General features: G+C 41.4%; 1 protein-coding gene across 1 annotated transcript; it reads right to left on the bottom strand.

Moving 5' to 3' along the window:
• Window positions 1-1,016: 1,016 nt before the first annotated feature.
• On the bottom strand, window positions 1,017-6,771 carry LOC308169899 (serine/threonine-protein kinase Nek3-like; the record flags this gene model as incomplete). Its single annotated transcript, XM_080544632.1, has 12 exons — window positions 1,017-1,080; window positions 1,543-1,657; window positions 2,524-2,682; window positions 3,351-3,450; window positions 3,756-3,956; window positions 4,502-4,556; window positions 5,231-5,317; window positions 5,439-5,506; window positions 5,815-5,898; window positions 6,036-6,133; window positions 6,466-6,559; window positions 6,655-6,771. The coding sequence occupies 12 exons, from the start codon at window positions 6,769-6,771 to the stop codon at window positions 1,017-1,019; spliced, it is 1,242 nt and encodes a 413-aa protein (XP_080400758.1).
• Window positions 6,772-27,335: the final 20,564 nt, after the last annotated feature.

The following is a 27,335-nucleotide window of genomic DNA, read 5'->3' as shown; positions in this document are numbered from 1 at the left end:
CCAAGAAATGAACTCTGGAAGAGTGAAAATAACGACAGTAATTACTAAGTAACCCACAACACACACACACACACACACACACACACACACACACACACACAGTATAGTCATAATCAATTTATTTAAACACGCACCAAACTAGACCAGTTTAGGGCGCCCTGTGTGCGGACTCTAACAGAGAGAAAACATGATGGAATATGGTAAGACAGAAGGGTAAGGACAACAAAATAAACAAACAAGATAAACATGGAGGACGTCTAACATTCATAACCGCACACATTTAAAGACAGACATTCATACTATAACACATCAGGAACATCTCAGTAGCCTAGTTCCTTTGTTTGTAATGACAGCTTCAAGGTGCTTTCTGTATGAAGTAACTAATTGCCCACAGTATTCAGGTGTGATTTTGGCCCATTCCTCTACACAGATTGTTTTTAAATCTTGAAGATTGCGAGGGGCCCTCTTGTGAATCTGGATCTTCAGATACTTCCACAAATGTTCAATTGGGTTTAAGTCAGGTGATTGACTGGGCCATTCCAACAAGTTGATTTTCTTTCTCTGAAACCAATTGCGAGTTTCCTTTGCTGTATGCTTTGGATCGTTGTCCTGCTGGAAGGCCCACCCACGTCTCATCCTCAGCATCCTGGTGGATGGCAGCAGGTTCATCTTAAGAATCTCTCTGTACATGGCTCCATTCATTGTTCCTTCTTCCTGCTTTTTCTTAGTGTGTTCAATACTTTTTTCCTGTTTCATTCCACTTTATTCCACATAACTTTGTTTACATATGGTCTTTAATGTTTTGATTTTTTTGTCTGGATTGTTTGAGTTAATACCAAATGCAGGTGCAAATTTCACTTAAATAAATAAATGTACTGGACAAAATATTAATGTGTTCAATACTTATTTCCCCCACTGTATGAAACTCATATCCAGGATATCAATATGAAAACAGAATGATTGTAATCAGTGACATTCTGAAAATAACAATTGTGTCAGTGCTCAACAAATGAGCCTTAGTGTAAAGACATGTGTTCAAGTTCATCCATCCAATCACATGGAGATTCTTCCTCAAAATCTCTGTGGATAGAGAAGGTGGGCAATTTAACAAGTAAAATAAAGGTAGGCCTACATTATTACCTGCTGTGGAACAATATCATATGTGACACGTTCTAATGCGTTGGTCCTCATGTCGCGATCTGATATAATAATCAGACTTTTCTTTAAAAAAATGTGAATACATTCCTGTGTTGTTAAAAATCAATGACACATCGCTACTCAACTAACACAGATTGTTTTGTGAGCCTGCTAACAATGTAAAGTAGTGTTCTAGTTAACTAGGTAGCAGTGGGGATTACTCACCCAATCCATTGCCTTGCAGTATTTTGGCTTGACTAGAAAGTTTGTGTTTTGATTCTCAACAACGTTTAGTCGTGTTTCCAAAAGAAAAGTCTGATTGGTTTGCCGATATGCGGACCAAAAGACTAGAATGTGTCACACATAGAGGGTTAACTCCTGGGGTTAGGTTTCAGGTGGACTCACGTGTCGTCGTCATCAGAGCGTGGTTCCAGTCTGTCCTCGTCTAAAGCGACCTCCTCCAGGCCGTCAGTGTCATCCTGTCCTCCCTGAGAGAGGGGACCCGCCTGGGACTCTTCACCTGTGGCAGGGAGAGGACAAAGCTGTCAGAATAATGAAAATACCACCGCTCATCCGTGATCAGACTTAGCTGAGGTGCTGGAACTGAAGAGTATCAATAGAGTGCAAAAAAACAGCATCCGCACACTCAAAACTGCAAAAAACGTTGTTTATTGTGCGAGCTTTCGGTCATATTATTATTATTATTATTATCATAGACCTTCTTCAGGCTGATATGTCGCTCATGTCGGCATATGTAGCTCATCATGCCCAATGCTGAGTTAAGGTGAGTTAAGGTAAGTTCATAACACTTCTTAGAGCTTTCACTTCAAGCCAAAATTATGTAATAAATACGGCATACCTGACCTAACCAGGAAACGTGTTCTACTTGTTATCATTAATGTTCTATCGAGTAACAGGTTTTCTTTACAATTCTAAAACAAATATTGATGACAACAACATTTTGACTGACCTTCTCTGTGTATCGAGTAGGTTTGGAAAGCGGTGCTGAGTTGGGCTTTCTCCAGCAGTCTCAGGAGGCGTTCTGGCGGATGCTTGTCCCATTGTCTCCTCTCTCTTCCTCTCTCCTTTGGTAGAACTTCAGAGTCCATGCCCGCTAAAGAAACAGCATCGGGACTATTGTGAGTCATTTAACACTAGAACAGCCGTGCCTTTTTTTTACCTACTATAGCATAAAAATGTAAGGATACTGGGTGGTAGAATGTACATATGTAGGAAAAGTCATGAAAGGAGGGTCCTGAAATTTGATCAAATGCAAAAACTTTTTTATTACTCACTTGATCAAATGACCCCACCCATGGCTGTTCTAGTGTTAAGTGGTTGTTTTAGAGGCTGTACAGGTCAGTGTTCAGGTGCTTCAGACTGTACCTGTGCAGGAGTCTGCTTGGCCCAGGGATGCCATGCTGTTAGAGGAGAGGAGCTCAGCGTTGCCCAACACCCGCAGCACCGTCCCTGGGGGGCCTGCAGCCCACTGCTTACGAGGACCACACCTCCTGCTCTCACTACGGGCCTCAGAGGCCTCCGTTGCTACGGGCAACGGGACAGATTATACTTGCACTGACTTTGGTATGTGACAAGAACAAAAGACATGAGAAATGATAAATGATGTCATCAGTGTTGGGAATGTGTTTCTGAGTTACACATCAAACACTGAGATACTTTAGGATACTGTGTGCAAACTGATCAACACCTCAGGGCCATCCTCAGTAAACATGTTTCTCCAATGACAGACTTGTAGCCAGTTAAACTTAGCCTCAGAGGCAGGTCAGGTAACTGGTTACCAGGGCAACCAACTTCTTATGGGACATGGGTAACATAGAACCTACACGATTGGCTGAGGGACCATAAGGACCGACAGACTGGACCGACAGACCGACATCATTGATGTTATGATTTGTGATAGACAGGTGATAGACAAGTCGGCATGACTGCTGCCTATAAGAAGGAATGCTTGTAGACATATTTCGTTCGAATCCTCAACCTTTGAGATACGCACCCAGCGCTGTGTGAATACACTTCTCTCAACTGTCCATCTGAGCAAGACCTTTTGATTATCCTGAGTATCCATCTCGACCCCATCAACGCACATCATTACAATCAGTGTCCTACTGAAAGGTCATTCACCCAATGACGCCGATTTAATCCTGTTTTAAGTATTACATCAGAACATGTCGCCTTTCTCTCTCGCTCCCTACCTCTAAAAGTAGATGCTGTCATTAGGCTCTTCTGCCCTAAGAGTGCAACAACCTTCTCTCCTTCCTCTCTCCTCCATCTGTTTCTTTTCCCCTCCTCCTCCTCCACCTTCAGCATCTGAATGTGGTGGATTACAAATATAACACCAGTTACACAATCCTCTGAACCAACACCAGCTTGTCAAAGATCATACCCCACATAGAGTCCCTGCAGCTGTGGTGTTGCAAAACATGTGTAGTGCTTAGTGTCTAAATACTGCATTTGACAGAATGTCATGACAAATGTCAGATTGATTGACGATAGATCATAGAAACCTGTTGGTCCTTCACCAGGCATACATGAGATGCACGGCAGTCACAGTGTGATCAGGTCTATTCCATAAACCACAGGGTGTTCCTACTCCCTACCTCGGAGGGTAGATGTCTGTGCAGGAGTCTGGATATACGATGGGAGGTGAGGATGGTGTTGAGGGAGGGCCGGTCCTTGGGGTTGGTCTTGAACATGTGTTTGACCAGGTAGTGCAGCTCATAGGGCAGGTGGTTGGGCAAGGGAGGGTAGGCGCCCCGACACACCTTCAGAATCAAGGTCTTCCAGCTGAGCGCCTGGAACTGAGACATGAGACAGCCGAGCTCAAAGAGAATCCCTGGAAAAACGCAAACTCCACTGCAACAGCTGGGACACATAAATACACGTCAGATAATTAATCTCAGCTGAAGATACTGGCCCTTCCCTCATTTTTGCTACAATAGCTCACAGTATCTATTACAGTGGAGAGGAAAAAGTCAGCGAATGTATTCTATACAATGTTTTAACACGATCGTTTTACCCTGTGAGTAAAACCTGTTTTATATCTTTGCATACGATCAAATTTCAGGACCCTCCTTTCATGACTTTTCCTAGACACCACCCAGTATCCTTACTTTTTCAAAATAACATCTGGATAAGCTATAAAGCTATTTTGCAGTTTTTCTGTGTAGGAGGCAGGCTAATTTACAATACGGCCAACCAGTGGTGTGTAAATAGCAGCTTACCATTGTAAAGACTATGGTCATTTGACCCCCGAGGTGGCTCTTACAGTAGGTAAAAAAAGGCATGGCTGTTCTAGTATTAAGGACAATTATGACAGAACTTCCTTAGAACATAGTGAAAGTACCGGGTGGTGCAAGGTGCAGAGCTCATAGAGGACACATCCGAGAGACCAGACATCACTGCAACACACAAGTGATTCATTCAGACCAGCCGTTAGTCTTACAGGAGAAGAAACACCACCATCTCCACATCCAAAACCACACGCCTCAGTCAGAACATTCAATTCTCAATAGGCTAGGTGCACGATCTCCACTACTTCCTGAAAGGCACCTTGCATGAACATATCCTGTCTCACTCTATTGGTTTAATTGATTAATCAGCTGTGCACTGTGTGTTCCAGCAGTTTACCGCACAGCTGATTAATCAATTAAACCAATAGAGTGAGACAGGATATGTTCATGCAAGGTGCCTTGCAGGAAGTAGTGGATCGTGCACCTAGCCTATTGTTTATATACTTCTCCGCCACATGTGCCACACTGCTCTCTTCACACACCAACCTAAGATGCCCGCTCTGACCTTTTATATCAACACACATATCACGGTAACTTCCTTTTTTATTGTCTGTATATCTGTTCATTATGTCAATCTTGTTTGTCTTCTATGTTACTATTTGTCTTTGTAATGCATTTTCACTAATACAAAAATCAATTAAAATGATTTAGTCTAGTAGTAGATCTAATTTAAATAGGTTTTAAATGATACATTTTGTATTAATTACAGCTCTGAATGACTGGATATCATTACTGATATATTCAATATTGGATGTCAATGGGGTACTTCAAGATGATCATACCTCTTATTGTTGTATGGTTTATTGTCCCATATCTCCGGAGAAATATAAAACGGTGTTCCGACATATGTGTGAGCATAGGCTCTTGAGCTGCAACAGAAAATTAAAGGACAACATTTGAGTAATGATGAGCCAAAATCATAACATTATAGAAATACAAACATTTCCTCAGATATACTGTAGTTCAATTAATGGAGTCCCTCCCATGTACCTATTCAGAAGACATGCCGACCCAAAGTCCCCCATCTTGACTGTCCCCTTGTCTGTCAGGAAAATGTTCTGAGGAAGGAAAATTATGAACAACAATGTAGATGGAAAATCTTCACCACCCTATGTGAATTTATAAAAAGATATATTTTTAAATATGTTGCCACATCTGTTCTACATATGTAACTAAGTGCTTTCCTTTTCATTTAACAGATTAAAAGAGAAACACTCAGTTAATACATGAGAGTATTCAATGCTTTACATACATACTTGGAATATACTGTTAACAAGAATAATGGACGCAACACAAGTCTTCAGATGTGGTAACAATCAACTGGTATGGTAATCCTAACATAGCCATTCAGGAGGTAGGGGGTTACCTTGGATTTCACATCCCTGTGTAAGACCAGTTTGTCATGAATGTGCTTCATACCAGCACATATCTGGGCAAACCATTTCAGGATCTAATAAAAAAAAAAATCTAAATAAATCAGTTTCAGGAGGTTATGCATTCATATACAGACAAACCATTAAACCTGCACCGAACACTTGGCTGATGTTCGAGTTAATTGCAAAAAGAGTCATTGATTAAAAGTCATACAACGTCCTCAGAGAACAGGGTGGTTTTCTGCTGGTGGATCTTCTGAAACAGGTCTCCTCCCCTGCAGAACCCCATGACAATGTACAGATTCCCATCAGCTACAAGGCAAAGAGACGAGATCCATATTACTGAACATCTTCCTCATTCTTCTTTTCTTCCTTCATCTGTATATACCTCTAAACTAAACTGATGTTTACAATACTACCTCTGCACATACTGTATATTACATAGTCACGTATCACTACCTCTTGTTCTATTTATATCATGCCCTTATATCACTATTTGCACTTCTGGTTGGATGCTAAACTGCATTTTGTTGTATTGTACAAAATTGTAGTCTGCGATGACAATAAAGTTGAATCTAATCTAATCTAATCTAATCTGCTTTAACAATCAGTTTCACGTGAAGGACAATGAAATGGAGTGAAACCTTCAAATGAGTCCCTGAAAGAAACAATATTCGGATGCTTCATTCTGGACAAGAGTACAGCTTCTTTTCTTGAATTCTCCATTTTGGATTGAATCTACAAACAAGAAACACAGTTAGCCTGAATGTAAAAATGCCAAAAGGTTACTTGAATGTCTCTGTGAGGCTGTTCAGTGTGTGGGTACAACCTACCTTTGAGAGTTGAATCTCTTTCAATACATAGTTCACATAATTGCTTTTAGAGCTGACCAGCAATGCCCGTCCAAAAGACCCTTCACCAATAACTTTATGAAGTGTGTACCCTTCCATGCTGGCATCTGATAGACCTTGTAAAGGAAATAACATGACATATTATTCCTTAATCATTATGAAGTATGTTTGGTCACTTGGAATGAATGTATTATATATTGCATATAGAATAATCAAGTCAAACTTTATTTGTATAGCCCATTTCTCGCAAAAAAAAAAAAAAAATGTGAAAAATGTTACCCAATGTGCTTCACATGTTACAAGGAAGATAAAACAACAATAGAGATAAAACAACAGACAGTACAACAATGAAAATACAGCAACAAAAGAGATAAAATAACAATATATAAAACAACAATAGTAGCAGACATTTAGAAGGCGAGATTACCCACAGGTTATGCTGATTCGCTGTATTAAAGATGAAGTAATGCTGCTTCTGTAAAACAATGCAGTGTGTTTCTCCTGAGCTTCCGTGTTATTGTATGACGTAATGACGTATGCATTACGTACACTGTCAACATGCACAACTGTTATCAACCCTTGACCTCTAGGTGGGAGTAGAACTACACATTTCAACCTGAAATCCACACAGTAGTATGTCAGAATAACGCAGAGAAGATTCTCTTTAGTTAAATGGATCATAATGTATTGAACATTTTTCATCGGGTCATATCATTTTCCTGGAAATTATACAGCAGGGGCGTCGAAAACATATATATATAAACATTTAAATAAATAAAAACACTTCTCTTACTACTATTGAGGATGAATGTCCGCATTGACCAGGGTTAAGGCCTAGGTGTCTGAGCTTGGTGTCAAGCCTGGAGGGGACAAATCAGGGGCGCCGCTTGAGATTCTGGGCCCAATGACAGAATATCATTTTGCCCCCCCCACCTAAACCACCCATCAACCTCGAAAACCCAGTTGAAGTTGATGAACTATTGATGCACTGCAAGAAATCCAATGATGGACATCTTTTGTAAATGTAATTTAAAATTCCAGTTAATACAGGAATCAACAATTCAGCAAAGAAATCTCAACATTCTTTAACTTATTAAATTAAGACTTGAGCAACACAAGGACAAAGGTAGGCCTATAATTAAATGAAGATTTGAACCCAATTATAAAAGTATAAATCACACAAAAAGTAAAAAATATAATTTTTATGGGGTGGTATTGTGTCTAAATAAATGTAGATCTTTTAAAGATCAGTTGGCCATAATACTGTCAGGATTAGATCAATGAAGAATTACAGCAGAGATATTTACTGACTCAGCATTGCTTGTTTCACACAAAGTTTTATACAAGAGGGAGCAACACAGACATGGGGCCTCATTTATAGAACGTGCTTAGATCAAATTTTGATCTTACCTGTGTCGTACGTAGAAAACCACGTCAACGTAGTGATTTATACAATTTCAACGTGAGTAAAAAGAAGATTACATTTGTCTTCGCAGTTTAAGATACACACATTAATCCAAGTATATCCAGCTGCAGACATCAAATCTATCACCCGGAAACTTGATGGACCATATTTGGTTGGAGTGGTTGGAGCGCGTCATCATACTGCGCCTGCATATTTGCATAGACTACGTCATCGCCTTACTACGGTGGAAACGTCACAGACAGAATTTGTGTTATTTTAGCTGTTTACCAAAACATCTTAGTTACAGTCATACACAAGTTACAGTCATATAATGCATATGAATGAATTAATGAATCTTTATTTCAACATGATTTAAAAATAAAAATAATAAATAACAAATAACTAATATGTAGAGTACAGTCCTATCAATTGTTCGAAAAGGAGTAGGAAGAAGCCTGTCCTACCCCTGTTTATACTTAACAAGTATGCTTACATTATATAATCCAATTAATTAATACATATATTTCAGTATCATCCATTATAATACTTTTTCATTAAAAATAATTTAAACCTTTTTTTAAATAGAGCAATATTTCTGCTTTCCTTCATATTTTCCTCTAGCCCATTCCATATGGTAACTCCGTAGAATGATATGCACCTGCTCCCGAGATGGGTGCGAGCATAACCCTTGTTAAAGTTGTGGTTACCTCTCAAATGACCTCTCCCCTTATCCCTCTCTATAAATCATTTGTTAATGTTACGTGGGAGTTCTTGAGTCTTTGCTTTATACATTAACTGTGCCAATTTAAATTTGAACAAGTCCATGAGCTTTAAGGCATTTGACATTAGGAACAAGTTATTAGTGTGATCACGATATCCGACCTTATGTACAATCCTCATAGCTTTTTTCTGTAGTGTAATCAATGGGTTTAAAGTGGCTTTTATATTCATTTCCCCATATCTCCACACAGTAACTCAAATAGGGTAAGACAAGACAACAATATAGAGTATACAACATCCTCTGTTCCAGAATATGTTTTGCCCTGCACAATACTGCAATACTCCTTGATACTTTGGATCTAACGTATCTTATATGAGATTTCCAACAGAATTTACTGGGCTTAAAGTGCAGACTCTCAGTTTTAGGTTAAGGGTATTCACATCCAAATTGAAGGAAGGGTTTATGAATTATAGCTCTTTTATATATAATAACCAAAAGTAATTAGGCAATTGACTCAAAAGCTGTTTCATGGGCCAGTGTGGGCTATTTATTCCTTCATTATTTCTTTATCAAATAAGCAGGTAAAAGGTCTGAGTTGATTTGTGGTGGCATACAGAGCCCAAATTATGGAAATTGTGTCACTGTCCAAATACTTCCAGACCTAACTGTATATAAATAAAAGAATGTCAATGACGCCAGGTGTGGGACTTTATTAGGTCAAACAGGTTTGAGGGGGCAGGCAAAGGACTTGGTGGAGTCAGGCAAGGGTCAGGCGATCATCGTTGTAATCCATGGAGCAGGGCAGGAACCGTGGTGCAAGGTGCTGGGCTGGAGGTGTCCATGGTGCTGAGTGCCCACTGATGAGCTAAATAAAACATTCTATTTCTGATGAGTCAACAGCACTAGGGCTCCTTCACAAAACCCTTACTGGAATCTTCATACACTCTGTGAATTAGTCTTTACTTTCTGATGAGTCAACAGCACTAACCCCATCCAGTGCGACATGTAGATAGCATATATTTAGAATATGTAAAATGCAAACACCAGAAATGCAAGAAAGTTTATGAGGTATACCAAATGGAATTAATAACAAGTGTTATTCTAGAGTAAAATAAGGGCCTAACAGGGTAGAGTGCAGAATGTACAGGTGTGTTGCAACACAAATGTGACTGCTCCTGGTGTTTCTGGACACCTCTCGGAAATGAGAAAGACGTCAAATTCGTCTTTAAAGTATTATTATTATTTTTTTCAGATTTTCGTTTTTTTAGCTAACATTCAACTCGAAGATGTGAAGTACCCACTCGTTATTTTTCCGAACAGTTTTACGTTCATTAAATAAGTGTAATCTATAACACAATGACTTCGTTTCTTGTTGTTTGATGGGGATTCATTATCTTTGATGGGGATTTTATGTGCTTAGTGATTTCCGGTGTAGCAACTTTCAAATACTCATGTCGTCTTCAATTTGTTTCCGATTTCAATGTATGATGCATCATTTGAAAGCTTACAATCTGTAGTTTAAGCACATGTAAAAAACTGAAAAATGATTTCGCCTACAGGTAGCCCTTTTCATTGGGCTGTGTCACAAATGCCCAAAAAAGTGTACAAGGGATCAAATCAATTCAAGTTTTATTTGTATCTCACCATTATATGGTCGATAATTTGAGCAAAGAACAGAAAAGGAAGCTGAAAGACCATAGAGACAATGTTGAAAGAGCACTTGCGATTAAGTGCAAACAGCAATGATGTCTTGATTGAAGCGCATTGAGTCGCATCTTGTGAGATGCGCTATAGCTGCTTCTCACTGTTGAGACAAAATGTTATAAAGAAGTGATTAATAAATAATTTAAGAAACTCACATTCATCAGTGGTTGCAAACTGTCATGGAAATTGTATTAGCACTCTCCTCATGTTTCCAGCTTACCTCAAGTCATACTGTGGTCCACATGTATACATTTCCATGGCTTTCTCATTGGAAACACAGTTTACAGCTGCAATGGCGTGGACTGTTGCCTGTGTCATGAAGTGATTAAAGCCACACGTTTACCAGTTATAGTAAAATGTAGATGATTTACACTAATGTCACCATTGGAGGGGCTACACAACCAAATTTGTTCTGGTTTCCTGCCGGGCGAGATTACAGGCCTGCCCTTACAATGGCAGCAAATGACCACATCTATAGCAACTTCAGTTTGTTTCTGTCTGTTTTCTAAACACAAAGCCCTGCAACTGGAAACATCCAATGAGGCAAAGATTCACTATCCAGGCTTCTGACATCTTTGTCCATGGTAACATCACTTTCCTAAATGGATACACACATAAGCATGACTATGTGTACAGCTGTGAATGGTGGATAGTATGTTTGTATGCAATAAACTTCATTCACACTAACCAATTCTTTAGGAGGAAAGCTGTAAGGCCTCTTGAAGTACGCGTGGTCCTCGTCAGTGTCCAGTGGCATCTGTACAGAGTCCACCATTATTGCCAGTATGTTTTATATGAAAGGGTTAACTATTTCAAAAAGAGATCCAGGCTGGATTCAGAATGACACAGTACCACTAAACATATTGCATGTGCCATAAAGTTGCATGGAGTATGTGTTTTAGGAGCAGTAGCCCATTCAGAAACAGGCACACGGTCATAGATACTTAGTGAGAGATGCACTGACCATGGTGTTGCTTGCATGCCTCCTTTTAAGACTTTGAATAGGTCCTGAATACAGGTGGGACACTGTCGTGAAGGGTCGCTCTGCCTTCCTCACTAAAGTGAGCAAACTTCCTTCCAAATCTGAAATTAACACACATTCTCTTCACCGGAAGGTTGAATTGTAGGGCCAGGTGTTACCCCAAAATCCTCTTGATAATAAATGTACAAATACAATTATTATTTTTGTAGCACTGCAGCATACCCTTCCAGCCCAAGGTTTTCCACCAGGACAATACACCACCACCTTCTCAGGAGAGACATGTCATCCTAAAGAAAGAGCAGTTACTCAATTTGCATTCAAAGTCTTATAGCATATTGATATAATGGGTTCTTGTTTTCTTAATACTTACAATGCTGAAGTCAAAGGTAGCCTCCATGGCGAAATACCAGGCATACTGTAATGAGAAAAGACACAAAGACAAGATTACCATGTGACAGCTTATAACTCAGTGAGAAGGTAGTCACTAGTGTTGTTCCGATACCATTTTTTGATCCCGATACCTGACCATCGCCTGACCATCACCTGAGTACCGATCCGATACCACGGCGTTTGAAAAAACAAAACAAAAAAACATGTTTTTTGAGCCGCATACTCACCTCGATGTAAAATTATTGCTAACACTTAGTCTGGCATCGGGTGTTTGGTATCGTGAAAAGTATCAACAAAAATCAATTAACCAACTCAATCAAGGTACCATTTGGTTCTGTAACTAATCATAACAGCAGGGCCGGCCTGTGGGACTGGGGAGTGAAGGCGGTGTCGCCCATCAAAAGAAGAATGTGGCCAGGTACTAATATATGTGAAGGCACACGATTTGTCAAAGTGCAGTTCAATGAATTTGTGAAATCACTTCCATATTCGACTAGGTTTGACACGGAGACTGGCCCGGACTTCTTCCGAGTTATTCCATCCGGGTAGTTTTGAAGCCTGACAAGCAAAGAATGCTGCTAGGGTTTAAACCTTCTAGTCGGAGACTCCTAGCAAAGTTTCTAGCTAAACGCAAGTAGACTTAAAAGTTCTAGACACTGGTTTTTATAACTTTGACAGTCCGGTGTGTGCTTCATGAAACGGGGTTGGTTTTTTAGCTACCATGCATTGGCCAACAGAATTAGTTACCCTGGTGAAAAGTGGGCAAACGTGGCACCATTGTTGAAATCAAAAGTCAAGAACGATAGCTAGTTATTAGTTACGCGTATAACATTACATAGCTCTTCATCCCCAGCAGTGCCTGTCGCTTTGCATGTTCTGTTCATTGAACAGTAGCAGCAACTCAACCACACACTGTCTGTATGAGTAACGCCGGTAAAACAAAACGTACCTTTCTCTGCCACATAATCCTTAGGGGCCATGCTTGCCGATCACAGGTGATGATATACTTGTTAACGGGACTTGTAAAATCCTATTTACTTTGCTCAACTTTAAAAATGGAATGTTTCTCGTGTCTTCACACCGTCACCGGAGACAATTCATTCACCGAGTTGCGGGACGCTGTGGGTGCGTTCGTAAATTCGCTCTGGAAATCTGATCACCACTCAAGGAATGCCTCTTGTCCAATCAAATTGCTTGGTCCCTTTATGACGTTGATACCACTGTGCGCTCCAGCGTTCTAAGAGCGAATTACGAATGCAGCCTGTGCAAAACGCGCATCACAAGTTTGGTATCGGGTGTTATTATTTGTTAGTACTCGCCGATACCGATACCAGCATTTTTGTGCGTATCGGTGGCCATGCCGATACTAGTATCGGTATCGGAACAACACTAGTAGTCACACACATCCAATGAAATGTACATGTCTGATAACTCCATAGGAAAGTGATATGAGAGGTCTGCACACATGAATGTTCCTTAATACCTTTTATTGCACAGCTTTTTATTTGCAAATGCACAAACAGAATGTTGGTCAGGTTTAAGTGGTGGTCAGTCATTGTTACATACATTTACACATTTTTTGATGGTTTTAAGGAACAATCAAGTGTGCCATATCACTTGGTGGCATTACCATAACTCACCATTATCATGAAGACACCACAGTCATTGCCGCTGGTCTGCCTCGGAAGCCCCTGTACGAAGAAAAGTTACAGTTAGAGAATAGTAGGTAATTATGACTATAGCTATAATATGATAGTAACATTCAAACAATACCTCCAAATCCAGACCAGTCTTCTCTGTCCAGGATCCCGCAACAATTTTCTCAGCAACACCCCTGGGCAACCAAGAATAAAACTAAGTCAAACAAAGAAGTACACACCTCCTACAGGAGAGAAAAAAGGAACAACATTCGTACCACTGCTGCTTCAGAACCACTTCACACCATGCAAGTCGGTCGATCATGCTTATTTGCAAAAGTTCAATGAGGAGGATTTCTCTGTGTCTCTCTTTCGTTGTGTTGGAAATGTGTCATCATAGGCAGGTCAGGAGACCGCCAGGCAGGTCAGGGGAACGTGACTGCCAGAGCAAAAAATATTTGGGGCAACCTTAATAGTGTTCTGTAGGCTTCAGAGGTGAATCCCCTTGGAGTTTTGAAATACTGCGAATCTAGAAAGAAAATTTCTTTCTGGTGTGGCCTCATTACCTACAGGGAATAACGCATTCTGGACAATAAGCAAAAAGGACACTTTGGGGGTAATACAATAGACACAAACTCACAAGCAAATGGCATATGAAGGTTAAAGCTGAGAAATGCTCAACTACATTGTATGTCTTTATAATCTACTACTGTGGATGTCATATGTTGCATATAAAGTTATGCTCTGTATATATATATATGGGTATAGTACAGTTACACACAGGACAAAGTGGCCTGGAACCCACAGTGGAAGGATAAGGGCATCCTTCTGATCAGCATGTTCCTGTTCAAAACCATGTACTGCATTTATCATTTTTATCCAACACTTAACTGGGGTGTGCATGATTATGAATTACATGATAATTTGATGAAGTCCTTTCTCATACATGTAGTGTTTTTTTTGGCTTAGTGTTAGGAAACCATTTAATTTACCTTGATGAAATCAAGTAACAAAAAAAAAAAAGTATTTAGGACCAACACAGCTAATGTGCTTATGTCCCATGAAGGGCATGCCAATTGTAATGCTGGATACAATGTTGTCTACATAGCTGTTTATCTTATTCAAATACCGGCTCAATCATTTGACTTACTGGGAAATGGCTCATGGGATCACAGTTGTTGGGCTGGACCCACGTTGCGGTTACATGAAGGTCAGCAATGAAAACCTCCTTTCCCTGTAGAATTCAAGTGCATCTAAAATTAGTCAATGCTAGAAAATGGTACGTAAAACATATGGCTGAGTTCCAGCTATCTATTAAAATCACAACAAGGCATATAAGCCACAACATTACCTTTTCATCCAGTCACTTCAACAATCAACTATCCTTAGTATAAACATTTCTTGCATAAATTATTTGAAAAAAAACATACCTTCATAGTAGCCATTTGGTGAATCAGCCTGAGGCAAGCGTTTCCTGCTAAAATAACACAAATTCTGTCTGTGACCAAATATATATGGACCTAACTGTAGAATCCATTGCTGGAAAAATGTGGTTTCCACCGTCGTAAGGCGATGACGTTGTCTATGCAAATATGCAGGCGCGGTATGATGACGCGCACCAACCACTCCAACCAAATATGGTCCATCAAGCTTCCGGGTGATGGCGTGATGTCCGCAGCGGGACCCTTCTCAGTCTCGCGCCAAATCCGAGCCACTTCCCGAATCGGTCACGTGGTACGGCCGGCAGGTTACCATATACGTCATCAACACATGCCTCTTACCATATACGTCATCAACAAATGCCTCGATACGCGCATCACATGTGCCTCGGTTACTCGACACGGAAGGACACATCACTAAACATCTGGGATGCGAGCTGCTGCTAAACCCAAAAGAACAAGAAGAACCAGAACGGTTAGAATAGTTACATCTCTGTATTTGGTTTCATTTACTGCGGAAAACATCTCAACAGTCAACAAGGAGAACGGGAGACTCTGAGTGTCGGAGGTGAGTAGAAGCCTTTGTCTCAGCTCGCTGCCTCACTGTCTAACATGTTACTACTGACCACTTCTGTCTGCAGAGATAGGCTATTCTGTCCACTATACAATGTTGTTATATATATATGGGCCGGTTTCACAGACAAGGCTTAAGCCTAATCCTAGACTAAAAAGCATCTTCAATGGAGATTTTACATTGAAAGTGTGATTTAGTCCAGGACTAGGCTTAAGCCTTGTCTCTGAAACCGGCCCAATTATCATGTTGGCGGAACTTGTTATCAGTTTATGTCCGTGTCGCCTGGTCTGGACGAGCACACGGAGGTACTGATGGCGCTTCTCCACTATGGAAGGCCATCAACGCAAATAACGTCTAGAAATCCCGTGTCCACACGTAGCGCCATTGTAGTAGATTTTGGCACACATGCACACATAAACCGTATAAACTGTATAGTTTGCCTTTTGCTATAAGGACCCCCTGACTATGGGGGCTAGGGGAGGGGAGGGGAGGGTTTACGACCCTTTGTTAAAGCCATGTGGTCATCTCAAAATGGCTTCTTGTGTTCTCAGCCCTATCCCCTGACCTATAACCTGAAGTGACATCATGTGACCTATAACCTGAAGTGACATCATGTGACCTATAACCTGAAATGACATCATGTGGATCATCCTAGTTTTCGCACCTTGGGCTTTTCTACAGTAAAGGTGATGGGATATTATTTCAAACTGTATTTAATAATAATAATAATTTACACATCATTGTTTACAAATAGGGGAGTGGAGCCAGGGGGTGAGGCTCTCTTCACCTCAGCCAGCCCCTCACCACCAGCAGCAGCTGCTCTTGTAACTGTTCCTTTGTTTGATAAATAGTCTGAGAACTCAGAGGTTCTACTCGTGATCTGTTCCAAACAAGTTAACAAGGTAACAACACCATAAAGGAAATAAAGTCAACCTGGTTTGTCTTGATTCGCAAGGCGAACATGTCATCATTGTGTAACGTCCTGTCTGATAACATGTCATCATTGTGTAACGTCCTGTCTGATAACATGTCATCAAATTGCTCCAGACTGCTTGTTATCCCGGATGACATTGTTTAGGACAGAATGCTTCAAAGCATAACAATCATATTATTATGACGTCATATTGTTTGTTATATTTAAATATATGGGTTAGGGTTAGAGAGGTTTTAGGTTTTATTTCATTTCTAACATTTCCCCATGCCAGTTATCCGGTATGACATGTTGTGAGTAAAGAGTCTAATAGCTCTTGACCTTTGTAAGGCAGTGAGGGTATGTCCAGCATGTCAGTAACACTAGGCTATGCTACACCCTCAAAACATTTTCATATCATTTAATAAACAGAGAATTAATAGATTCAATAAATGTTTTTTTATAAACATTTTCCTTATTTTCACTTCATAAAGGGGTTTGGACATCACGTCACGTCATTGGGCCAGTTGCTTTTGGTCCCTTGAAAAGGAGGGTGCCACGTATTAAAGAGCTGTAACATCTAAACCATTCCTCCAACTTGGACCTGGATACCCTCAAATTAAAGAGGGTGTTTGACAGTCTGCACTTTAAGGCCATATTCATTCTATAACTTGAATATGTTTTGGTAAACAACTAAAATAACAACAGTTCTGTCAAAGAGTCCAAATGGACCTAACTGTAGCTTGGCTACTGTTTTCCAATTCTGGAAAAATAAATGTTCAATGTTTTGATTAAATTCGTCACTCTGTTTTAATATTTTGATCATCTGTGTTGGTAGGATTCCCTGCACTGTGAACTGTCCATCTGGGCAGAGAGATGGATGCTTCTGCTTACTCAGTGTCAGAGAGCCAGAGGACACACCTTGGGTCCCCTGATGCAGAGGCAGAAGGACAGAACCACCAGAAGGACAATCTTATTAGGCTCCAGCCACCACCACCACCTCCCACCCTCAGGGACCATCACTCTCCCAACATTAAAGAAGAGTACGACACACCGTGGGACAGGTTTCTACGGGACTTTATCAAAAACCAAAAGGCCAAAGATGAGATGCTCAGCAGATCTGCGTCAGGGTCTCACCTCTCTGAAGCAGCGAATGACATGGATAGTGACAGTAACGGCAGTTCAGAGGTCAAGACTGGAGGTCAGGAGGTCAAGATCGAAGAGTGCTATGGTAGGAATTCCTCTCAGCAAAGGCCAACCACAGGCCGCGCTAGAGCTGACCAATCACATCCTGAGTCAGGTGGTCACAAGAGCAGCTCAGTGATTGGATTACAGGAGCAGCAGAGAAGGACAGCGGCAGGGCAAACCTCTGAGCAAAGGAAACATAGTTGTGGTCATGAGGACATGCGCCAGTGCTACGTCCAGTGTGGGAAGAAACTAAACACGGCGGATATTGTGAAAATACAGCAGCGAATTAGAAGACCAGACCAACACCGTTGTGCTACAACTGATCAGTAAGTCACACATGCTGCTAACGCTAACACATGCTGCTAACCCCTAACACATGCTGCTAACGCTAACACATGCTGCTAACGCTAACACATGCTGCTAACGCTAACACATGCTGCTAACCCCTAACACATGATGCTAACGCTAACACATGATGCTAACGCTAACACATGATGCTAACGCTAACACATGATGCTAACCCTAACACATGCTGCTAACGCTAACACATGCTGCTAACCCTAACACATGCTACTAACGCTAACACATGCTGCTAACGCTAACACATGCTGTGGATCCTGTCCACAAGTATCCTGTTCAATAATTCACCATAGGGTGCCAGGTGTACAGTATGCTAATGGTGGTCATTGAATTGATATGATGTCATACTGCAGGTGCATGACTATAATCATACTGCAGGTGCATAAGTCCATTTGTAATTGTATTAGCTCAGTATTTACACATTTCAACAGCAGCTTAACAGTTATTAAAAGGCAGTTGGTAATTAAACAGTAGGTAATTAAACAGTTGGTAATTAAACAGTAGGTAATTAAACAGTTGGTAATTAAACAGTTGGTAGTAGGGATGTCCCGATCCGATATTGATATCGGATATCGCCGCGATATCGGTCCTGAATGCTGGATCGCAGATCGCACCAGAAAAAAAATAGGCTGCGATCCGGCGTGTCACTCACGTGATGACAACAGTAGTAGTCAGTGGTCACGAGCATGAGAGTTGACTACTAGGGCTGGGTATCGCCACTGATTTCCCAAAACGATTCGATTCCGATTCACAGCTCGATTCACAGCCCGATTCGATTCGATTCACGATTCGATTCGATTCGATTCGATTCCGATTCGATCTAGTTACAATATACATTTTTTGCTTGAATATGAAAGAGATTCTCTGAACTAATGCTATAAATGGTTCAAGGAACCCTATAACATGTAGCATTGTTAAACATATCAATGAATTGACTCCAAAGCAGTTACATGAATGTACTTTTTATTTACATATGACTTTGCTTTTGTCCAGCTCATCTCTATCGTCACATTTTTAAAATCCAAAATGCACCCAGACATCTGACTTTAAGCCTGGTGGTGACTTGAGTGTCCCTGCCATCGCCATGTTTTTAGATTTTAGTGTTGAGACCTCACGTTGCGTGAGATATGATAAATTATTGTAGCGCGAGATCTGGCCACGAGATCTCGTTGCGGGTTGAAGCTGCAAGCAAAAAAAAAAATAAAAATAAAAAAAATAAATCGATCTCGGGATTTATGAATCGATAATCGCTCATTTTAATGAAGATCGATTCAGAATCGGGAAATCGATTTTTTGAACCCAGCCCTATTGACTACCTGTGTGTAATGAGTCTGACAATGTCATGATGCTAGCTGGTGAAATCATAAACCATTTGCTTAAGTAATTTTCGGTTATTTACATAGTCTGAAACTACAGATGGTAAGTTTTCAAATGATGCGTCAGACATTGAAATCGGAAAGAAATTCAAGACGACACGAGTATTTGAATGTTGGTGCACCGAATGGGAATGCGACAGGAGAAAAGTGACTCTGACCAAACCACAACAACAAACGCTGCTAGCGGCTAACAGCTAGCGGCGGCTAACAGTGGTACATCGCTAGGAACGTCTAACTGCGTTTTTATATCATCACAACATACTGAGAGAACATGGACATGCTAAAAACACATACCGTATTTTCCGCACTATAAGGCGCACCGGATTATAAGGCGCACCTTCAATGAATGGCCTATTTTAGAACTGTTTTCATATACAGGGCGCACCGGATTATAAGGCGCACCGGATTATAAGGCGCATAGAATAGATACTGCAGTCAAACGTTTGACTGGGGTTGCGTTACGCCCAAGCTCCACCTACTGCGTTGCGTCACCTCTCCATCGGTGTTGTGTCAACTTCCCGTTGTCCAAGCTCCACCTGAGCGTTGTCACCGTCAACGTTCTACCTGCTCCACTGTCAAAAATATATATTTTTCCACCTCAAGTATCAGCCGTTCGTCATCCATTTTTGCAACAAGCGTCAAGGACCTGCGGTGATTCACAGCTGACTCGCGTGAATAGCAATTCGCAATAGCTGCAACCACGAGATATAGAGTAGTTAGCTACAAGCATTTTCAATCTGCTATTATCTCTATTAGTGGATTAACCGCTGTGGTGATTTAACAGCTGATAAAAATACATCAAGTAGACTACAAACAGAGCAAAACAACACCAGTAAACAACCAATAGGCTATACAATTATAACCAACAACCAATATGTGACAGCTCCTGGTGAAATGTGCAACGTACTTTTTCAGTTTTTACACATGCTTAAACTACAGATTGTAAGCTTTCAAATGATGTGTCATACATTCAAATCAGAGAAAGATTGAACACGACAGGCGTATTTGAATGTTGGTTCACCTCAAACACTGAATGGGAGAAAAGTGACTCTGACCAAACCACAACAAACGCTGCTAGCGGCTAACAGCTAACAAAACACATCGCTACGAAGGTCTAAACTGTATTTTAATAACATGACAACATACTGGGAGAACATCGACATGCTAAAAACACATAACTACACATAACTAGATGAACACACAGTTCTTGCTTTTGAACACGAGCAAAAACGAAACTATGTAAGTCAACCCTCCCTTACCGGTAGCCTCCGGCAAACGAGAATAATGAATCCAATACACAAATGATAAGTGTTTAGTGATCGTTAAACTGTTGTTTATTATATCGAGTGGGTACTTTAAAACTTCAAGTTGAAAGCACCAAGAATCTCACTTTGTTCCCTCGGAAACTCTGTTTAGTCTTTTTTACTTGGGGTCTTTATACACACACAAGTGGTGTGGGACTGTGAGTAAGCACAGTATACCGGTGTTTACTGATTACCGTAATGCTGCAAGCGGTGCGGCTTTGTAGTTTACCAGTCGTACTGAAACATTTTGACAGAGCGCCTTGAGCGCCGTGTACAACCAGTATGGATCAACAAATTAACCAATTGATCCATATATAAGGCGCTCCGGGTTATAAGGCGCACTGTCGTTTTTTTTGAAAATGAAAGGCTTTTAAGTGCGCCTTATAGTGCGGAAAATACGGTACTGTAACTACATTCTGAATGCATCCGTTTGCGTGTCTGTTTTCAGTTTAGCGCTGCCTCTCTGGGAGCCCAGCCCCAGTTCATCAGCTCCCTCACCTCCACTCCCATCTTAACTAGATGAACACACAGTCCTTGCTTTTGAACACGTCCTAAAACGAGAGTATGTTTACAAGTCATTATCACTTACTGGTAGCCTCCGACAAACGAGAACAGTTAATCCAATCCACAGATTATAAGTATTTAGTGATGGTTAAACTGTTTTTTATTATATGGACTGGGTACAAAAAACGAAAACCAGATATTGTTGACACTCCTTCGATTCTGCGACTGGTTTCTGGTCTCACCAGCGGGCTACACTTTTAAAAAGGGTCCTATAATTGATTTGCCATTTGTAAGAGAAGATAAATAGAATACAAACCTGAAGGCACTAAAACTAGAAATCAGACAGTAACTCTTTTTTTTTTCCAACAATGCTGAATGCTGCTGTTTAAATTGTTTTAACCAGTTGGTCACTGAGTACTGCAGAGTACTGTTTTTGTTGCTTGAATAAAGGCTGGCAGTCTTTAATAGCCAACTGTTGTTGTGCACTATACTGGGGAAGTATTTGTTATTATTCAGGAGTAAAACAATAAATACTCATATCAGATCGGTATCGGTATCACAGATACCTGAAGCCCAGGTATCGGTATCGATATCGATAGTGAAAAAATGGGATCGGGACATCCCTAGTTGGTAGTTAAAGGGCAGTTGGTAATTAAAGGGCAGTTGGTAATTAAACAGTTGGTAATTAAACAGTTGGTAGTTAAACAGTTGGTAATTAAACAGTTGGTAGTTAAACAGTTGGTAATTAAAGGGCAGTTGGTAATTAAAGGGCAGTTGGTAATTAAACAGTTGGTAGTTAAACAGTTGATAATTAAAGGGCAGTTGGTAATTAAACAGTAGGTAATTAAACAGTTGGTAATTAAACAGTTGGTAGTTAAAGAGCAGTTGGTAATTAAACAGTTGGTAATTAAACAGTAGGTAGTTAAAGGGCAGTTGGTAATTTAAAAATTGGTAATTAAACAGTTGGTAGTTAAAGGGCAGAACTATAAGCACGTCTAACAGATGAATGTCATGTATTATAAGGCAGCAAGCTGGCTTGGAAGGGAGCTGCCAGTCAAGCGTGCAAAGGCCACGCCCACACAGCCTCAGAACTGTCTGACCAGGAAGTAGAGCCTAACTAGAAGATTATTTTCATAGTTTATTATGTGTTAACATTTTTCCTGGACACAAAATACATTTGGAACCATTTAATGTCCAGACCCTTTAATTACAGCAAATGCCATCAGTAATATTATTATTGCATTTGCAGGACGTGTCCTGTCAGTCTAGATGGGAGTTCAGTGAACTGTTTGTCTCATGTCTAATCGACCTGCGTTGTTTCTGCCTCCAGTGTTTCCAGCCGCAGGTCCTCTTCAGCTCATGTAACCATGTATGAACCAGAATGCACCGAGTCCCCCAGATCTGGCTGTGGTTCTCCAGCCCTGAAAAGCCCACAGTGGGGTCCAGAGATGGTGGCAGTGAAGCTGGAGGAAGAGGATGGAGAGGAGAATGGTGTGATGGTGAAAGAAGAGGATGGAGGAGACCAAAGGAGGGAGGAGGGAGTGATGGTGAATCAAGAGGACAGAGGAAGAGTGGAGATGAAAGACAGTGAGATGGATGGTAAGTTTGTTATTGGTGAGGGTCATTGCACTGTTGTAAAACCAATGCTGCCAGTGCAGTGTGAGTCAGTCAGTACCTGCATCGTCTGACAGTGCTGCTCTCTCCCGCTGTGTGGGGTTGATTAATCAGGGCTAGTTCCCCAATCTAACCCAGTCCTGGACTACAGGACAGCCACATGTAGGGGTGGGACGATTAGAAAATGTCATGTCCCGATTATCGTGGGCAAAATAATCGCGATCCACGATATTATCGCGTTTTTTTTTTTTTATGCCAATAAAACACACTGTAATCACTTTAACTTAGATTTTGTTGTATTTTTAGGACATTTTAAGTCAGTAATTCAGATTCTAGTGGCACATATCTCTGGCCATAATCCGGGTCCTTAAGAAAGAGCAATTCCTTTTCGGCCAATCAGCACCTTTCATTAACGTAGGCCTACCCAAGGAAGTTTAAAGAACGCACTCCCAGTGTTGCCAACTTCCAGAGCCCCTTGGCGACTTAATTAGTCAAAAGCGACCAGCGACAAATCTAACTTCCTTTTCTGGTCATTTGGGGAATTACTGTAAAGCATCTAACATATCCCGTATTCCACGGTTCACGTTACAACCGAGCTCAGGAGAGACAAGTAGGGATACAGTCTATGGCGAGCGAGGGTTGCTGTCTCCTCTCTCACTCAACACTCACTCCCGCGGCCAGTCTGATAGCAGCCGCGGGGAGTATACCGTTGTTCCCCGGGTCCTCGCAGGGGGTTCGGGCAAAGTTCGGGAAATAACGGACGGTTGTCATGTGTTTATACAGCATGGATGTTACGTGCCTAATGCCTTTGATGCGCACACTTGCTACTTGCCGCTTTAATAATTGTATTTAGCCTATAGCACAAGTCATGCATTGCATGTAACCTCAAGTGCTGAACAGTATTAAGTAAACCACAATATATTTGCTCAAGCTTAGGGGCGACCGTGCCTTTTGCAGCCATAGACTGTCACTGCCTGGTAATAACAAGGAAAGCCAATGACAGTATCCCGTCTAAAGTTTTTCACCAGCCATGGTGAGTAGGCTAGCATACGTTACCTAGTGACTGACTGACAAGGCTGACTTGACAGTAACGTTACCCATGCAGGCTGAACAATAGCGCGAGACAAGTTCTGTGAGGATATTCGCGCGCGGCTCGTGTGAGGAATTGCAATTATATTACAGTAACAGTCGCTAACTTGACTGCAAAAGTAATGTAGACTAGGCTGAAAAATAGCGCCAGACATTTGTTAAACACAGTTTATTCATAACATACGATTATGACGATTATTCAAATAATTAAAATTCTCCACGATAAAGTTATCGCGGGTGTTTTTATCGCGATTAACGATAAAAACGATAATCGTCCCATCCCTAGCCACATGTAAACAAGTGACTGTTTAGACAAGTTACTACATTTGTCTAAAGTAAGTGAATCAGTTTAAAATTGGGGAATAAAACATAATACAAACAGACGAGAGAAATATGATAGAAAATCAATTTTAGGAATAGCAACTGCACTCTACTGCACTCTACTGCCCTCTACTGCCCTCTACTGCTCTCTACTGCTCTCTACTGCCCTCTACTGCCCTCTACTGCTCTCTACTGCCCTCTACTGCCCTCTACTGCCCTCTACTGCCCCCTGCTGTCCTCTACTGCTCTCTACTGCTCTCTACTGCTCTCTCCTCTCCTCTACTGCTCTCTACTGCCCTCTACTGCTCTCTACTGCTCTCTACTGCTCTCTACTGCCCTCTACTGCTCTCTACTGCCCTCTACTGTACTCTACTGCACTCTACTGCCCTCTACTGCTCTCTACTGCTCTCTACTGCTCTCTACTGCCCTCTACTGCTCTCTACTGCCCTCTACTGCCCTCTACTGTCCTCTACTGCCCTCTACTGCTCTCTACTGCTCTCTACTGCTCTCTACTGCCCTCTACTGCTCTCTCCTCTCCTCTACTGCTCTCTACTGCCCTCTACTGCCCTCTACTGCTCTCTACTGCCCTCTCCTCTCCTCTACCGCTCTCTACATCTCTCTACTGCTCTCTACTGCTCTCTACTGCCCTCTACTGCTCTCTACTGCTCTCTACTGCTCTCTACTGCTCTCTACTGCCCTCTACTGCTCTCTACTGCCCTCTACTGCTCTCTACTGCCCTCTACTGCCCTCTACTGCTCTCTCCTCTACTGCTCTCTACTGCCCTCTACTGCCCTCTACTGCCCTCTACTGCTCTCTACGGCTCTCTACTGCTCTCTACTGCCCTCCACTGCCCTCTACTGCTCTCTACTGACCCCTGCTGTCCTCTACTGCTCTCTACAGCCCTCTACTGCTCTCTACTGCCCCCTACTGCCCCCTACTGCCCTCTACTGCTCTCTACTGCACTCTACTGTCACACAATTATTCAGAGCTTTGAACAAGATTATTAACACCCGAACAGCCATGGGTGGGGTCATTAACACTAGAACAGCCATGGGTGTTGTCATTAACACCAGAACAGCCATGGGTGGGGTCATTTACACTAGAACAGCCATGGGTGGGGTCATTAACACTAGAACAGCCATGGGTGGGGTCATTAACACTAGAACGGTCATTTGACCTAGTGAGTAAAAATAAATTCTACCTTTGAAGTCGATGAAATTTCAGGACCCTCCTTTCATGACTTTTCCGAGATAAGTGCGTTCTACCACCCAGTATCCTGACATGTTCTAAATCTACCTCGTATAAAGCTATTTCTATAACAGGTTTTACCCCAGTTACATACACAGTAGTGATAGGATATTATATGTCTATGTACAGACAGTTATGAATGATAAACTGTACAGTAGGTCTCGCGATAGCTATCGCAGCAAAGTACTTGCAGTAGCCTACATTTGATTATGTCTGTAATCCTCAACGGATTTTCATGGAACAAATACAAATGTATTTATGATACAGTATATAATGTGTATAAAGTGTATTTATGATACAGTATATAATGTATATACATTTTCAAATATTAGCATATTTATTACTATTATTTTTTAATAATAATAATCAACCTCTTCTGCATCATATGTGCAGCCACTCCCCGTGATAATCTGACCGTAATCCTGTATGGTGGTACGATGCTTGTAGGAGGTGCAGAGGTTTATCTCTGAGACATACTTAGATAGAGAACACTTTAATTCATATATTTGTATTTATTGCCTATTATCTTGTTAAATGTTGATATTTAATTTCTATATTTTTTTTTTCTTAATATCCTAATGCTGTATGTAAAGCACTTTGAATTGCCTTTGTTGTATCAAATGTGCTATACAAATAAACTTGCCTCTGTAACCCTGTATATGTTCCTATTCTTACAGACCAGCAGAGCTCCAACCCAGGTTCAGACAGTGAGCCCAGCTCCACCACACCCGGAAACCATCAACAACACAGGAGCTCGAGGCGGAAGAATCACCTTATAACACACCCACAGACTTACACCGGAGAGAAGACCTACCGCTGCCTACTGTGTGGGAAGAGTTTTAGTGAAGCAGGATCCCTGAAGAAGCATCAGAGAATACACACCGGAGAGAAACCATACCACTGCTCCCAGTGTGGGAAGAGTTTCAATCAAGCAGAACACCTGAAGATGCATCAGAGAACACACACAGGAGAGAAACCATACCACTGCTCCCAGTGTGGGAAGAGTTTTAGTGGAGCAGGAGACCTGAAGAAGCATCAGAGAATACACACAGGAGAGAAACCATACCACTGCTCCCAGTGTGGGAAGAGTTTCAATCAAGCAGGAAATCTAACGATTCATCAGAGAACACACACAGGAGAGAAACCATACCACTGCTCCCAGTGTGGGAAGAGTTTTAGTGGAGCAGGAGACCTGAAGATGCATCAGAGAACACACACAGGAGAGAAACCATACCACTGCTCCCAGTGTGGGAAGAGTTTCAATCAAGCAGGAAATCTAACGATGCATCAGAGAACACACACAGGAGAGAAACCATACCACTGCTCCCAGTGTGGGAAGAGTTTTAGTGGAGCAGGAGACCTGAAGAAGCATCAGAGAATACACACAGGAGAGAAACCATACCACTGCTCCCAGTGTGGGAAGAGTTTCAATCAAGCAGGAAATCTAACGATTCATCAGAGAACACACACAGGAGAGAAACCATACCACTGCTCCCAGTGTGGGAAGAGTTTTAGTGGAGCAGGAGACCTGAAGAAGCATCAGAGAATACACACGGCAGAGAAACCATACCACTGCTCCCAGTGTGGGAAGACTTTCAATCAAGCAGGACATCTAACGATTCATCAGAGAACACACACAGGAGAGAAACCATACCACTGCTCCCAGTGTGGGAAGAGTTTTAGTGAAGCAGGACACCTGAAGATGCATCAGAGAATACACACAGGAGAGAAACCATACCACTGCTCCCAGTGTGGGAAGAGTTTTAGTGAAGGACGAACCCTGAAGATCCATCAGAGAACACACACAGGAGAGTAACCATACCACTGCTCCCAGTGTGGGAAGAGTTTCAGTCAAGCAGGACAACTAACGATTCATCAGAGAATACACACAGGAGGG

This window comes from Nansenia antarctica (genome assembly GCF_963989245.1).
Source record: "Nansenia antarctica genome assembly, chromosome: 14".
Classification (NCBI taxonomy): Eukaryota; Metazoa; Chordata; class Actinopteri; order Argentiniformes; family Microstomatidae; genus Nansenia; species Nansenia antarctica.
This window is presented reverse-complemented; position numbering and strand designations above follow the sequence as displayed.